Source organism: the organism of the source record quoted next, unplaced genomic scaffold (genome assembly GCF_019419815.1).
Source record: "Pyrus x bretschneideri cultivar Hongxiangsu unplaced genomic scaffold, Pyrus_bretschneideri_v1 Contig18, whole genome shotgun sequence".
Classification (NCBI taxonomy): Eukaryota; Viridiplantae; Streptophyta; class Magnoliopsida; order Rosales; family Rosaceae; genus Pyrus; species Pyrus x bretschneideri.
This window is the reverse complement of record NW_025999479.1, coordinates 3,704,759-3,719,774: the sequence shown is the minus strand read 5'-3', so window position 1 is coordinate 3,719,774 and position 15,016 is coordinate 3,704,759. Positions and strand designations below refer to the sequence as shown.

At 36.2% G+C, this 15,016-nt stretch overlaps 2 protein-coding genes across 3 annotated transcripts; one reads left to right on the top strand and one right to left on the bottom strand.

Annotated features, from left to right (window-relative positions):
* Positions 1-292: 292 nt before the first annotated feature.
* Positions 293-4,875, top strand: LOC125476172 (polyadenylate-binding protein 2-like). 2 transcript variants are annotated; one of them, XM_048581954.1, is made up of 6 exons: positions 293-457; positions 555-657; positions 1,041-1,111; positions 4,091-4,282; positions 4,374-4,498; positions 4,589-4,875. In XM_048581954.1, the coding sequence occupies exons 1-6, from the start codon at positions 335-337 to the stop codon at positions 4,635-4,637; spliced, it is 663 nt and encodes a 220-aa protein (XP_048437911.1). In that variant the 5' UTR covers positions 293-334; the 3' UTR covers positions 4,638-4,875. The 2 variants fall into 2 exon arrangements, with proteins under 2 accessions (XP_048437911.1, XP_048437912.1); XM_048581955.1 differs by lacking the exons at positions 293-457; positions 555-657; positions 1,041-1,111 and adding an exon at positions 2,999-3,397.
* A 3,074-nt stretch (positions 4,876-7,949) lies between these two features.
* On the bottom strand, positions 7,950-11,166 carry LOC103936340 (phospho-2-dehydro-3-deoxyheptonate aldolase 2, chloroplastic). Its single transcript, XM_009346180.2, is given in 6 exon segments — positions 7,950-8,555; positions 8,972-9,217; positions 9,396-9,672; positions 9,884-10,161; positions 10,520-10,816; positions 10,818-11,166. Coding segments are annotated over 6 exon segments (1,593 nt in total). The 5' UTR covers positions 11,049-11,166; the 3' UTR covers positions 7,950-8,291.
* Positions 11,167-15,016: the final 3,850 nt, after the last annotated feature.

The following is a 15,016-nucleotide window of genomic DNA, read 5'->3' as shown; positions in this document are numbered from 1 at the left end:
CAAGGGAAATTGATCTATCTTACAATCACTAGCTAGAAATTTTGTACACATTGAACACTCTCAGCTAGTTCATGCAAGAACCCAAGCAATATCATCTTAAGACTAATTAGTAACCATGGTAATTGCTTAAAACTAAAAATTAAAAACGAAATGATTATTGAAGGATGACAATGTTTCAATTTTGGGTTTCCATAGAAAATTCCAAAAAAAATGCAAAATAGATTTGGCAAAACGACCCCGTATAACTAGTGTAGCCTCCAAGTATAATCCAATGGCAAATACAAGAGACGGACGAGTATACCTTCGTAGAAAAGAATTCAGAGGTCAAAGAGCAATGGAGGAAGAGGAGCATGAGGTGTACGGAGCAGAGATCCCAGACGAAGGAGATTTGGACGGCGACATGGACGCTCATCACGCCGACGTTGACATGTCCACCGCGGACGCCGCCGCCGTAAAGGTACTCATTAAAACCCTAGAAATTCAATTTATTTCAGCAACCAAATCGTAAAACACAATTGTCAAATTAATTCGGTGGATTTGATTTTGTATTGTAGGAGCTGGACGAGATGAAGAAGCGGTTGAAGGAGATGGAGGAGGAAGCTGCTGCTCTTCGCGAGATGCAGGCCAAGGTTGAGAAGGAAATGGGCGCTGTTCAAGGTTCCCCTCTCTCTCTCTCTCCTGAAAAAAGTAATTAATTTTTTGGTTCTTGAATCCTGTGGTTACTGAAACTGAAAGAGGGAGGTTTTTGGAATATATGGTTTGTAAAATGCTGTATTTGACCATGTTCTATTGAATGTTTGTAGAAAGTCTGTAGTGCATATCATGAAATTTGAAAAATAGAGCACAAGGGTTTAGTTATGCGCCGCGCTAAGTGTTTTTAGTGTGTTATGTTATCAGCTTTTTGATAATTACACTCTTATTGTCCTGTGGAGTTTAACATTTTTATGTTTGTTTTTTCGTGTGACTTGCAAGGAATTTTGGTTTAACTTCTTTTGAGTAACATGCTCATTTACCTATGTGTCGTTATTGTTTCCACATAGATCCTGCAATTGCCGCTGCTTCTCAAGCAAACAGGGAAGAGGTGGACGCACGATCGGTTTTTGTCGGCAATGTAAGTACCAGAATGTTGAAATCTCTTACTCTTTCTGAAGCATTTGCATTCTGTGCATTAAGCTTAGACCTGTCTACTTGTCTAGTCCTAATGGCCATGTTGCCCTGCGTTCGGCATTTTTTGATCTATGTCGACAGCCCACTCATACTTCTGACACTCGGCTGTTTATAGAGAAATCCTCCAGTTTGTCATGTTATCTTGGTGTGAAGTTGCTTAGTGCGAGTAAACATGTGGTTTTGGCAAGTCCACTACTAGATTTTATATATCAATTTAGTTTTTCAGTATCAAAATGAAGAGGATATTCTTTATGATTTGACCAGATTTTTGGTATCTCTATCTAGTGTTAGTAATGTTGATAAGCCATTGATATCTGCATTTTTGTTTAACCTTTGTATGGTAGTAGTGTTGATATTTATTAAAATGCACTCATGGAATTAAATTAGGGAGCTGCTAATTGAACTCCAAAAAGTCATCATGCACTGCTCTGTCAAGTTAAATATAAAGAATGGGGGAGTGCAGGATGGCTATTTTGGAGTGCTAATGGGGATTCCCTTAATTTTATAATCACCTCTGGATATAAAGGATTTAAAGGAAATAGTTACTTAAATAATGCTTGTTTTTTAGTATAAAATAACTTTTATATCAATCAGGATATGAGAATGTTTTGTGTTGGGACTCATGCATCACTATACAATCTAAAGGTACCCTCACATTACAGTCTATCTAGAATTTGGAATTTCTTTAGCTGTAATGTCATATGAATATATTAGGTCAGAAGATTTTTCAAAACTCTCTAGATCTGTAATTCAAGAATCTACATATCAATGTGTGCTTACGCGCTGCCCAATCTATATTTGATTCTAGTTTTGTTAAAACCCAAGAAATAACAAAACCCACAACCTAACAGTCTATGAACTTGTGGTTTATGCATTAGTTGATCAACATGCCATGGCTTAACATTATTTATGTGCTTCTTTATATTTACATTTACCTAGTCTTCAATGAAAGCATGCATAATTTTTCACAAGATATATGGTTTTAAAAAGGAAAAAGCTTTGCACCAATGTATGAAGGATGGGAAGAGATATTTTAAGGATGATGGAATTGTAAAGAGAGTAAGACAGAAGGAGAAAGAGGGGCAAGTAGGGTGAACTCAATTCAATTCAATTCTTCATTATCAAACTAATGGACCAATAACGTACTACAAGACGACCCATATATAGGCAATCGGTAGTTGGAAAACCTGAAATAACAAGGATAACCAACTACTGTAATAGCTCAATAATTTATGGTCATACCTGATATTGCTTCACTTCCACAATGTTTCATTTCTTAAGTAGGTTCTTTTCCAATTTGTTAGTTTTGTAGACTTTACCACTTCTGCGATCTATAAGACTTCACTTCAAAACATCAGATATTGCTATGTCTTTGTTATTTTATATTTCAACCCGTAATCATATATCATGACAGTACTCTGAATTTTGTTAGTCCTTTCATTTTTTTTTTTTTTTTTTTTTTTTTTTTGTTATTGTCTATTGTGTTTTTCTTCTCCCTTTGTCGTCTTCTTTAATTTTTACTTTGGACTTGGAGGAACATAAAAGAGAAAGCAAGGGGTTACCTCCTCAATTGTACTACTCACTGAAGTTATCTTTCTATTTTACTCTTATGTGGATGTGGATGATGCCCAACTTCAGAGTCATGGATTGACTTTATGTCGTAATATGATCGCAGGGTCATTGTTTTTCATCAAGTTCTGTGTATGAGCTGGACATGTTACACTGTAGTTTGAGGGTGGCTCAGAGTATTCTGATGTATAAATAGACTGTCATTTCAGGGACACGAATTAAAAAAAAAAAAAAAAAAAAAAAAAAAAAAAAAAAGAAGAAAAAAGAATTACAAAAGTTGAAAATGGGAGGAAGAAAATATCAAATAAAAAAAGAAATAAGAAAAATTTGGAAAAGGTGAAGAAAAAAGCATGAAAAGAAAAAGAAGAAAGAATTAGAAAAAAGAAAAGTGCATTTGGAAAATTACAACAGTTAGTTGTAGGGGGATATGATGTGTTGAGGAGGAAAGAAGGGGTGAAATTTGCTGAAGATATTCCAAGTGAAGGCTGGGGCACGCGGTAGGATGTGAAATTAGATGCTGGATCTTCAGTACACAAGAGGCCAGCAACTCTGTTTTGAAGAACCAAGGAAAGTCGTGTATTCAATTCTAGTTGTAGAGCTTCTCTGCTGCTGGAATGGTGTTGGTTGGTGGCTCAGGAATATGTGCCCATGTACTTATGTGGTGAGGGGTACATGATTCTGCTTCTCTATATTGATTGAGATAGATTTTCTTATCTGTCGACTACGTTCACCCAAATTTTAAAAAAGAAGACTATATCCATTGAGTGTGACTTTCTTCTTCTCGTAATATTTTTATAAATTATGTTCACCTTAGAAATTTTTTTCCCTTGCTTGTGTGCCTCACCCATGGTCCTATGTTATAATTTTAGTGGAGAGTGTTACAGGATAGCAGCTTTCTGTGTTACATTGATAAGACTTATCCAGGACTTTTCTTCATCTCGTGCAAAATTTTGTTGGAAGTAGTAATTGGAATAATACCGAGACTGTAGGATGCAGAAGCTCCGTCTTCTCAAGTTAGCAGGCTTACAGGGACTAAACATTCATTGGCATGTTGGATGGGGATTATGTTTTTATGTGCCATGTATAACAAAATTTGACATGGAATTCTTCGTTGCCTAAAAAAGTACTTTGTTTATTCAGCTAAGCACGGCAGAAAGTGCTTTTGGTATTTAGAATGCCCTGACGCTTTTTAAAAAACTTTCAGACACACTCAGTTGTTCTCAAGGCCAAAGTATCAGCTGAGCTTTATTGTTTCTTTTTTGGTCTTGAAGGCACTTCCATGTGTTGTCGTGCGTGTTGTGTCTTTGGCTGACTCAGCATTGTCTTCAAAAACTGGATAAATCATGTTTTGTAGGTTGATTATGCATGCACACCTGAAGAAGTGCAGCAGCATTTCCAATCATGTGGTACGGTCAATAGAGTGACTATACTGACAGATAAGTTTGGCCAACCAAAGGGTTTCGCTTATGTGGAATTTGTGGAAACTGAAGCTGTTCAAGAGGCTCTGGGCCTAAACGAGTCTGAGTTGCACGGCCGGCAATTGAAGGTAACTCATCGGAAAGCTGGGCATGGATGTTCTTATCCATTATTTTTGTTATCGCATTTATTCATTTTCTTCTTAATATATATGTCTATAGGTTTTGCCTAAAAGAACGAATGTTCCTGGTATGAAGCAATACCGGCCTAGACGCTTCAATCCTTACATGGGTTACCGCTTCAGGAGGCCATATGTACCTCCTTACTTCTCGCCCTATGGATATGGGTATGTTCCTTCCAGTGCTCTTACTCTATTTATTATCAAAATGAGGTGCCTGATGTATCTTGCTTTCTTTTCCCTTTCTTCCATCTGCAGGAAGGTTCCGAGGTTCAGAAGGCCTGCTCGATACATGCCGTATTACTAGAAGATTGGTTGCATCGTGGACTAGCGTATGCATCTGGCTGAAAGGATTCGTCATCTAATACAAGGCCTGTCGTTTTATATTATTGCTGAGTTTTAGTTTTGCCCTGGTAGCTCTATCGATGTGCCCTTATTGCTAATGTGCACTTTGAACCATATGACTAGAACGCCTATGTTGCGGTTGAGGGTTATGCACGTGTGCCATATGAAGTAGCTAATAAAAGTTTCTTATTGGCCAATAATGCAATGCATAGTCTATAATTTCTTCCATCCATGTTGGCAACATCTTTGGTATGCCTCAAAAATGGTGTTTTCAAGGGTGGCATTACTAGAGATAGACTGGGCTTGGCTCAGTCGTTCACAGTGCGCATGGGTCGGTAGCTGAGCTGTTGATGCAGGCATGGCCCAGCTATACATTTGTAGGTCTCATTCGTTCACACGCATGTGTGCGACTAAACCTAGCACTCATTGGGATTCCAGTGAGAGCATTTAGTTGTGATCTTAGTAGTGCGTTTGTGTCGAGTGGTGTGTGTTTGGTGTATGTGTGTTATTCGTGGCTTTGTACATCCAAATCATATATACCCATCGTATCCTTCACTCCAACTTTCCTTTTCCTTTGTTAGATGCAGGACCCTGCCTAAACTTTAAGATTGATGGAGTTTTGTCAACAAAAAAAGGAAGGTGTGATGGATGATGAGCCAACGTTATAAGCATTTCTCTGTAGGCAAATATTGTCTATTCTCCCCAAGTAGGCAATAATAAATATTATTTGGTTTGCTTAGTTCATTGGAGTAGGCTACAATCAGCCTGTATAAATTAATACAATTTTGCTTAGATTGTATACCAATGAAGATGGATTTGTTCTTTCCTAATATGTTGTTTTTACGTTGTCATATTTCACACGGCTAGTCTTAGGTTTGATTTTTGAAATTGGTGAATTACACGATGGTGGTCATAAAAGGCTAAAATGCCCCCTTAAGTCTTTCTGATCCTTGAAAAAATAAACTATCGTGGCTTCATCACTAGTTGATCTCTTTTTAAGGAAAAAAAATAAATAAACATCGACTAAAACAAAACATGGAATAAACATGACCAAAAGTGAAGTTTGGCATTTGTTATTTAGGGTTTAGCTTATTTAATAATTTAACTATGGATGAATGCTAGATAGCCAAAATAAAACAAAACAAAGAAAGAAATCCTTAAATAACGAAACAAAAGTTGAGCTACCGGTGCTCTCCCTGCATCTATCTACAATAAGACGAACAAACCAACCAGAATATAAAGTTAGATGGCACGTGAGTTATAGTTATAGTTAGATGTGCACGTGAGTTATAGTTATACGCATATGGGGGTTCCAAGTTGAACCAGCTAGTTAGGGTTTCATCTACCTCTTCCCCTGGTGGCCACAACTAAGTTACTAGTGCTAGATCTCTCGACTCCTAACAGTTTAAGGTTACATCTCCCACCGACCAAGAAATTTAACATGTACCCAATTATAAAGAGCGACTTTCATCGATGAATATTTTTGTACAATCAACTCAGCATTGTATTTTAATAATTTGAACTGTTCCATTTTTTAATTAGTTTTCTTGAATGATTTCTTGCAACGATAAGTTTTGAATAAGGAAAATAATTTGGATCATTAAAACGAGATTTGAAAAAATCTGACAATTATGGGTTACATCTGTTATTGACCAAGAAATCTAACATACATCCGCTGCTAATGTACGTAGGTTCATCTTTATTAAAAGATGACATAAATAATAATATAATTAAGTGATAAAAGTAACATAAAAGTGGAACGTTGCCCCAACAGAAAGAGAACACGTGTGTGCATATGTTATGCGTGGCACCACACGCACTTCACAAGGGTACGTGTGCAGTGCAGCTGTCTAATTTATAATTTAGTTGCTTGTTGACCACTTGACCTTGTGGACTATATTCTGAACTTGTATTTTTTTATATTAAAATTTTAAAATGGTCCAATGATGATTTTCAATATTTATTATACACATGCGAGGCCTTCGTTTAGGCCGTACATTAACGATTTGGATCTCATCAGGATTTAAATTATGTAGATTTTACGGATTTTTATATTTTAATTATTTATCGTGTATCGGATGATCATAAATTATTTAATTTTTTTATTTAAAATTAAATACAAATAATACCTGACGAAAATTAATCACACGATATACGATAAACTGTTAGAGATGGGAATCTCTCGGATTTCAAAAAGTGAATCCGAAGAGAATCTTCTTCCCTATTAATATCTAGATCTAGAAAGATTGCTACTTGCCTACCGACTCAATAAAATCATTCACCATACACCAAAAGATGAAAAATAAAATATGAAGAACAATAAGACGAGTAGGTCGCGTGAATAACGTGGGGAGTTGTATGCATTGTACATCGATTGTATGAGGAACAAACTTCTGGACACAACATTCCTATCACAAAATTACAAGAATGACATGCAGAGCGTTGAATGTGAGACTAAGAGGCGTTTGTATACACCAGTTGTATAGATACGGCCATGTGCGTTAATCATCCTAGTCACGGGCACCGCTAAAATGAGAACTTTCTCATAAATCACTAGTCATCTGATGGGAAAGATGAATGCAAAATTATATGTACTATAAGCACTATTTTAGAAATTTCCATCCAACGTCTAGGTGTTAAGCGGCTGGCCATCGTTCCGATTAATCTCGAGACGTTTGAAAATTAAGAACAGTGTGTCTACACCTGCTTAGGTGCCCGTCTAGACCATCTAGGCGCCTGCCTAGACCGCCTAGGCGCTTGCCTAACCCGCCCAGACCCACCTGGACACCTGTCTAGGTCGCAACTCTCACTTAGACATAAAATATATAACTTTCATTTTACATTTTATTTTTTCAATAAATTATAAAAAACTTGTTGAATACTTAGATGAACACAAATTATATACTTGTTCCTATGTTCTAATATTTTATAATCGATATATCATTCTATCTTACAATTTATGTATCCCAATGCAATTTTGTATTTATTAAGTATGAGCATGCAATTATATATACGATATGTAATAAATTTACTTAAATTCGTCTAGTTCACCCAGGCGCCTAAGTTCTAGGTCCCAACTCCCCACCTGATTAGTGTCTAACATCTTTTAGAACATTAGCCATAAGTTATGACTTTTGCTATTATTCTTCCAAAAATTTCGTACAAGTCACACCACCTTATCAAACTACCTCCATAAATTTTGACATAAAAAATAAAAAAGAAAAAAGGGAAAATAGGGAAAAAAGACCTACATCTATAAATTTTGACCAAAAAAAAAAGGAAAAAGAACTGCATCCATAAATAAGACAAATTCAAATCCGAAATACAACAAATTAAATTATGGCATTGTACAAGCTTTGATCGCCAGCACCCTGCAATCCAATCTGCACAACCAAAAGTAACTTGGGAATATATATATAGTACTCGACATTTTTCGATCCAGAGCTCAACTTTCTCATCGTTGATCCTGCTTCTCTGAACTGTTTCGACTCTCTTATCGCTAATCTGCAGGTGGAGCAATATGCAGTTTGCTGGATAATCCATACCACTTTTATTTTCTACCGAATACACCACGGTTTCCAATCATTTGATATAATGCACGACTTTGATGTTTTGTTTAGAGGTTTAACGAGGGCAAACGCTGAGTTCCCATTCTTCTCTTCCTAAGTCGTTCTGCAATGATGAAGGATAGCTCAAGAGCCTGAGAAGCATTGAGCCTCGGGTCGCAGTGGGTGTGGTAACGTGAGCTCAGATCATCAAAAGTCACTGTTCGCGAGCCTCCAATGCACTCTGTCACATTCTGCCCAGTCATCTCCAAATGAATTCCTCCTGGGTGGCTCCCTTCTTGTTCGTGCACATCAAAGAATGCTCGTACCTCAGCCTGCAAACAAATACAATATACCAACCATTGTTACACGAAGACGATGATTCAATGATGATGATAATAAGTAAATAGATTAATAGGTAACAAATTGTGAATGCACAAGGGCATCACAATCTTGCATATAATAACTTGTACGTCTAGTAGAAAACCGACATATTGCTCGAGTCTCTTTACGAACTAGATGCTAGCGCCGATAAACTGCCACCAAAGGATTATGAGCACTTTTCAGTCTACAGGACATTTTCTTCAATACTAACCTACATGGCATGGATTTTGAACAAATAATGCTGACTTAAACGATATGCAGTTGCAGTATTGCTATGTTGATTTATATGTATAGGTGGTGCAACATGATCAAGCAGTATTGCTATTTTGATTTTTCCGTTTCATGTTGATTAGAAAAGAAATTATACCAAGATTGAATCAAATGGACGTGTTTTGAGTCCACAGGGTGCCTGGATAGTGTTTCCATGCATTGGATCGGAGACCCAGGTCACAATCTGCCCTGCTTGGCGGACAGCCCTAATCAAATGAGGAAGCTTGACTCTCATGTTCTCAGCACCCATTCTAACAATGATTGTGATCCTTCCTGGCTTGTTACTAGGGTTCAGGATTTCGATGATGTTAACAAGATCTTTTGGGTCCATTTTATTGCTCACCTGCATCACAAGTATCATTTTAAGCCATTTAACACAACTTTACCAGAAAAAATGAACGGCGCAGCTTAAATTACTGACACTTTTAGTCGCTCAACAACGACGAGTTTGATCTATCAGTGTACACACATGTAAAGCCACTAATAACAATGAGATTAATCGAGAGTTTAAAAAATCCTACCTTGATGCCGATGGGATTGGCAAGTCCTCTTAGGAACTCTACATGGGCACCATCCAGTTGCCGGGTACGCTCACCAACCCAAAGCATGTGGGCGGAGCAATCATAGTACAGACCGGAAGTAGAATCCAATCTGGTGAGTGATTGCTCATAGGCCAGATGCAGACATTCATGGGATGTCCAGAAATCAGTTGTTGTCATGATAGGATGATCAACTGTAAGTCCAGCAGCATTCATGAACCCTAAAGCCTCGTCGACCCTGCTAGCCAGTTCCTGGTACCTGTTGAATCATTGTAACAGCGCAAATGAGCAAATTGAAACTCTTCAGTCAGATATTCAAATTTGATTATCTTCGAAACTCCTACGCGTCCAAATTCCAATTTTGTACTAGAACATTCAAGTATATGTTTTAGCATTCCTCACAGTCATGTAAACTAATATGGATAATATGGATAGGGATCTAAATTTTAAAATGTGGGTTGAGTGCATACCTATCTCCCTGCTCGCTGTGCTGAGCGAAATCAAGATTCCATTGAGTAACCCTCTGCATAGCAGCATACCCTCCGGTGGCAAAGGCCCGAAGAAGGTTCAAAGTTGCCGCAGATTGGCAATAAGCTCTTATCAACCTCTGGGGGTCTGGATTTCTAGATTTCTCATCAAAAGCGTCACCATTGATGTTATCCCCTTTGTAAACCGGCAACTTCACCCCATTCTTCTCTTCAAACTCCGCTGATCTTGGCTTCGCGAACTGACCCGCCATTCTTCCCACCTAAATGAACAAACCCCGCAACTCTCAATCCTCGTCCAACACAGTTTTTCTTTTCACATTTTGTTTTTTAAACTAAAAACTCGTTATGTAACTAGTTGCATTCAAAAATTGAAAACTGAAATGGTTATAAAAATTTCTCAGTCCTCATTCAACACACCAATCAAAACAATAAACCCGAAAACTAAGGTGACGTTTGATAATCATTTCGTAACTGAAAGTAGTTGCCAAACAAGTTTGCGAAAATTAAAACTAAAACTAAAAACCGAAAATCGAAATGGTTATCAAACGGTATCCTAAAACACTAAAACAAAAATCAAAGATATGTCAAAAAACCAGACGAGATCGTCAAAAGCTCTACCTTGATAACAGGCACTTGTCCTCCAAACATCAGAACAACACCCATCTGAAGCATGATTCTGAAGGTGTCCCTAATGTTGTTGGCGCTGAACTCCTTGAAGCTCTCAGCGCAGTCGCCGCCCTGTAACAGAAAAGCATTTCCCAGGGCCGCCTCGGCGAGCTTCTCCTCCAAGTGCCTGGCCTCTCCGGCGAACACAATCGGAGGAAATGACTCGATGGTCTTTAGCACCGTCTCCAGCTCGTTCACATCCGGGTACTCCGGAAGCTGCAGGGCCTTCTTGGATTTCCAGCTGTCCAAGGCTCCATTTTCCGGAAACCGACTTCGCGGGCGCCGCAGCGGCCTTTGGAGGCTTCTCCGCGACGACGGGGGACTTGCCGGAGTCGGCGGAGGCGGAGATGGGGTGGAGGTTCTTTTTCTTGGAAGGAAATGGGGAGAAAATGGGTTGGTGAGACTGAGGGGTGGGAGGGGAGAGAGAGTGAATTTTGCAGATTGATTTGGAGGACAGGGTTGCTGGGTTTGTGAGAGCCATTGCTGTTGTCTCTCTCTCCTCCTCTTCCTTCTTCTCTCTCTTACTGTCTGAAGAGAAACTGGTATTTCTAGAGAGAGAGAGAAGGTGTTTGGTGAGGAGGCTGTGAGGAGGAGGGGTTTGGTTTGAAGGGGTTTATATAACGATTTTGGAGGGGAGGACTTTGAACAAACAGGTGGGTAGTTGGGGAATGAGGGAAGAAGGGGTATTTTGGGAAATAAGTGAATTATAGGGTCAGTGGGTCACATATATCACATGGGTAATTATGAAACGAAATTAAGTGGGGCATAGGGGCATTAGAGTCTTTTTGGTAGGGTAAGTTAAGGTGCAATCTCACCGACCGTGGTCGGATGCTTGCCCTTATAATGTTTATTATTTTATTTATGATAAGTGTTACAGAACTCTTTTAAAAATGAGATTATGTCACCTTAATTTTTTTAACCAATATTTTATAATATTAGAATATGAATTGACGTTAAAGTGTGAGGTGATAATAAGTTCTTAAAAAGTCCCATTTAAAAAAAAAAACAAAAAAAAGATAATGCTAAAAAAACTAAATTTGTAGACAAAATTTTGTAAACTAAAAACATGAAAATTAATGATTAAGTTACTACTTAAGCGTTAATAAACGTGTTTATTCTTATTGGTAACAAATCATTTATTTTATAAATTTATCTACAAATTTAGTCTCTTAGCATTATCTTTTAAGAAAATCTCCTTAGTATTTCTCTTTAATTATTTCATTCATTCAATTTAGATATCAATTATATTATTATATGGTCTTATTAGCTAATGAGTGTCAATCTCATAATTGCCCCAATTATTTCACTTTTTTTTCATCCAGTTACTACCCTTCAATCAATGGCATAGCCAAGATTTTTAAATAATGAGATCATAAGATCAAGCATAAAGCTTCTTTGGGTCATTTCATCGAACATCTAGTAGGTACTTGTCAATTCCTGTCAACATACGCCGAAAGTTTATGCCAACATATGTCGACAAGTACTATTATTTATAGAGGCTTGTTGAGGGTGGATGCAAGATATTGTGGAGTAAAGTTGAAGACTACCAAGAGTTTTCAACTAAAGTACTTCATTCAAGAAAAGAGGAAATAAAGACAAATATGATAAAAGAAAATAGAAGCAGAAAAAGGAGGTTATAATTTAGTTTGCCTTACTTGTTTATGGATGTCAAATACAATATACAAACAATTATACATGGGATTTTTGGAGTTATTGGGATCAAGAACAACCAATGATCTCATGCCGTCAATCAAGTACATCTACCACCAGACAATGTATTATAAATTTTTTTAAATCACAAGACAACCTCATAAGATGTTTTAAGTTCGAATTTTTTATTATTTCGTTTGGTTGTAATTTCTAATGATATTTCTCTTTACCCGTAACTTATAAGTACAAAGTTTTAGGTTGGAACCAAATCTCATAAATTATAAGTTCAAATATTTGATACTAATTTATTCCATCACCCCTTACTGTAAATATAACTTTGTATTTAAAACAAAGTCGAATTTTTTATTCTAAGGAAACATATAGCAAACAAGTCTCTTACTGTCAAAAATGGTATTTTCACTGTACTTGATGATTAGATCATTGAAAATTTAAAAGGAAAACTAATAAAAAAAGTTTCAAGACTTTTAGTTTTAACGATAAGGAGAAAATAAAGGGTAAAGTGAATACTACCATGTCTGACTTTTTAATGTAAAAATATGATTTTTCGTTAAAATGAACAGTATTGTAGGTTTTTTTTTTTGTTGTTTTTTTATTAAAACTCCCAAATTTAAAAGGAAAAAGAAAAGATATGAAATAAGATTTGAAAACTCAACCATTATGTTGGGTCGCTAGACTTGTTATAGATTGATGTGACCCAAGTCACATGTCAGTTTGTTTTTTGGAAGACCAGTCACATGTTATTTTGGCCAACATCTCTCTTCGAATTCATATAATAATTCAATCGGATGGCACTAAAATTTCATCTCTCACTTTTCTCCTCCTCTCTCACTTTTCTCTTTATCTTTCTCTCTCTACAAAATAAATGCAAACATTGGTCAAGATAATAGAGTAGGATTCTTTCTCCTCAAAATCCATTTGTCTTCCCTCCCACTTTTCTTTTTATCTTTCTCTCTATAATGAAGTCAACATAAAATGTTGACGTGAATTGGAGAGGCAAGAAAATGGAAAGGAGAGAACCTGGATCCCAAGTTAATTTGAGAGAGAAAGTCCTATGCTAGGTGCAAGTCAAGGTCGGACAATATAATAATAATATTATTATTTTTGTTAAGCAAACGATATTAGTTACACTAAAGGGGTAGGAGAGTGGACGTTAAGCTTCACAATGAGCTAGTTATAATAATGTGGTTCAAATTCGCCTTTAGCGATAGCTAAACGAATCTAAAACCTCTCGCTTACAAACGAATAAGAATACTACTAAATCATATTACTAATTTGTAATAGCATATTATTATTATTATTTATTAGAGCATATTTAAAAAATGGAATCGATTAAACGGATGTTAAATAAAAGACGAACTCAAAAAAAAAAATAATAATAATAAATAAATAAAGGGTTTTTGAATGATTGAGGAATATTCTCGATCTTAACACAATTTATCTGACCCGTCGCACGCTTTTCTTCGGTTTTTCTTTCTGGGAAATGAACTTAAGCAATACATGCCACATGACACATGCCTTTCTAAAGTGAGTTGCCTCAAATCTTAACTGACCCAAGTTTTCTTCTCAGTCTTGTTGTGCCAACTTTGCGATGATACTCCTCTCACTTTTTGGCATATTTAATTATTTCTAAGGCGATTAGCAAGAAAGATTACTATTTGACAGAAATGATCATGTGTCGTTGTATCATAGTTCTGTTATTGTTGTATGTTTACTATGTTGTCACTATTAAAAAATGAACATTTCTACAACTAAATGTCAAAAAGTGACCATCCAACCTAATTGCCCATATTTGTAAGGGATGAGAAAATATGTATGTGAAAATAAACGAGGATAAGAAGGAAGTATGAAATAAATTAGGGTATAATTTTCATGAGTTATTTCATATCTAAAAATTCATTTTTCAGGTTTGTCATATAAAAAATAGATGGAAATTCACCTTCTTTTTTTCATTTGACCAAACAAATAATAATTGATTCATTGCAAATTCATTTATTATAAGTAAATATATGCTTAAAATAACCTTCTGTTAATTCCTATTCAGAGGTATTATTTTCGTGAAGTATAGCTCGTTTGAATGTGCTTTTAAAATTACTGAAAACGCTTTTAGTGAAAATGTTTTTGGAATCAATCCTTAGTAAAAATACAAATAAATCATGAAAAATCAATTAAAGTGCTTCCTAGAAGAATCACATAACTAGTATTTCCTGCAGTAAGCACTAAAATGCTTTTAGAATCCAAAAATATTTTTTCTAAAAGCGCTTTTAACCATTTTAAAAGCACATCCAAACAATCCCATAATCATCCTAGGTTATTTGAATTTAACTTTTTGTATATTTGACTAGTAGCGAAGCTAGAATTTTTCTTCACGAAGGGCAAAAATTCCAGCTTTATTGTCACTCAAAATAGGTAGTTTGGTTTGATCGATATTAAATTTAGAAAGAGTGACCCAAACGTTCTGAAGGTTCAAAATTTTATAGCGCAACATTCACATTGTTTGACACAAAATTTGGTGCGCAATATTACACTTAGTAGAAACTAAATAGTATAAAACCTATCTATCCACCATGAAGCACACCAGAAGATACAAAACCCCAGAAAACTCTGATACCAAAGAAAATCTAATGACATTAAATATTTTCAATCTAATGTTCAAGAGTTTTAATCATTTTAAAAGCAGTCTCAAAATATAACTAGAATTATACAATAAATTAGTTACAATAATTGACACACCTCGACCGAGATCAGGGCATGCTGACCGTCACGTGGAAGTGACGTAAT

Bases quoted from the DNA above. Each gene is read 5' to 3' on its own strand.
- LOC125476172 (XM_048581954.1), top strand. From the start codon at position 335: ATGGAGGAAGAGGAGCATGAGGTGTACGGAGCAGAGATCCCAGACGAA. The intron at 1,112-4,090 runs GTAAGTACCAGA...CATGTTTTGTAG, and splicing joins GATCGGTTTTTGTCGGCAAT to GTTGATTATGCATGCACACC. The intron at 4,283-4,373 runs GTAACTCATCGG...ATATGTCTATAG, and splicing joins TGCACGGCCGGCAATTGAAG to GTTTTGCCTAAAAGAACGAA.